This window comes from Amphimedon queenslandica, unplaced genomic scaffold, assembly GCF_000090795.2.
Source record: "Amphimedon queenslandica unplaced genomic scaffold, v1.1 AMPQUscaffold_1158_Cont26827, whole genome shotgun sequence".
Taxonomy (NCBI): domain Eukaryota; kingdom Metazoa; phylum Porifera; class Demospongiae; order Haplosclerida; family Niphatidae; genus Amphimedon; species Amphimedon queenslandica.
The window spans coordinates 1-1,119 of NW_003558494.1; the positions used below are offsets into that span (position 1 = coordinate 1).

At 35.0% G+C, this 1,119-nt stretch overlaps 1 protein-coding gene across 1 annotated transcript; it reads left to right on the plus strand.

Annotated features, from left to right (window-relative positions):
• Window positions 1–8: 8 nt before the first annotated feature.
• On the plus strand, window positions 9–1,069 carry LOC109593516 (anaphase-promoting complex subunit 1-like; the record flags this gene model as incomplete). Its single annotated transcript, XM_020008565.1, has 8 exons — window positions 9–22; window positions 67–251; window positions 312–403; window positions 450–530; window positions 578–619; window positions 664–831; window positions 879–953; window positions 1,008–1,069. Coding segments are annotated over exons 2-8 (695 nt in total), but the record flags the coding sequence as incomplete, so codon positions are not given.
• Window positions 1,070–1,119: the final 50 nt, after the last annotated feature.

The following is a 1,119-nucleotide window of genomic DNA, read 5'->3' on the forward strand; positions in this document are numbered from 1 at the left end:
TGATTGGACTTTCTGCTAACAAGTAATAATAATAATGATAGTTTATTAACCAGTTAATTGCTGTAGGTGTGGCACTATGGACCTTTCATTAATTAGTTTATTGTCTCTATACTTTCCTCCTCTCCTTCCGCCTGATTCAGTTGATCTTGATATATCAACAATGATTCAAACTGCAGCAGTCATTGGTCTGGGTCTTGTATACATGAGCTCGTGCAATAGGTTCATGATTGAACTGATGATCAATGAGATAGGTACTGGGGGTGTGGTTTTGTAATGGGTGTGGTTTTATAATGGGTGTGTCCATACTTTAGGTCACAGCCCAGGCCCTGAGTGTCGGTTTGGTTTAAACAGGGAGTCTTACTCACTATCAGCTGGTCTAGCACTAGGAATGATTGGACTAGCAGTAATCATTAATTAATTAATAACTATTAATTAATATTTTTATATAGTCCGGGGATAATTCAGTCATCAAAGGGTTAAATATTGTCGATCAGCTTCGTGTGTACATCAATGGAGGAATGAAAAGAGACGTAATCAATTAATTAATGAATTTATTATTAATTAATTTATTTGTCAGGTTTCAGCTGTTGACACTTCTTCAAGCAGTCAGCTAGTACTGGTTAGTATACTAATAATATACTGATAATATACAGAGTTATACAGGAAGGTAAACATGTCAATGTACATGTAACAGCTCCAGGTGGCATTCTGGCTCTGTCGCTAATTTACTTGAAAACTAACAATGAACAGATTGCGTCATACTTAGCTCCGCCCACAACCTTGTACCATTTTGAATGTGTCCAGTACAGACCTGACTACCTTTGTCTGAGGGTAAGGTTTTACGAGTGAAGAGGGTTTCTATAGACAGGTTCTATCAGACACTAGGGGCTTCACTGATACTGTGGGATAGTATTGAACCAACACAGTCATGGATTGATGGCAACATACCTCAAGTAATTAACTAATTGATTAATTAATAGCTTTATTTATTTGTTTTTTATTAATAGATAGCTCATGAATATTCATTTAAGAGTAATGAAGCAAATCCATCATTATATCAATTAATGAGGTAATTAATAATAATAATAATAATTAATTGATCGTTCCTTTTAGTCAATC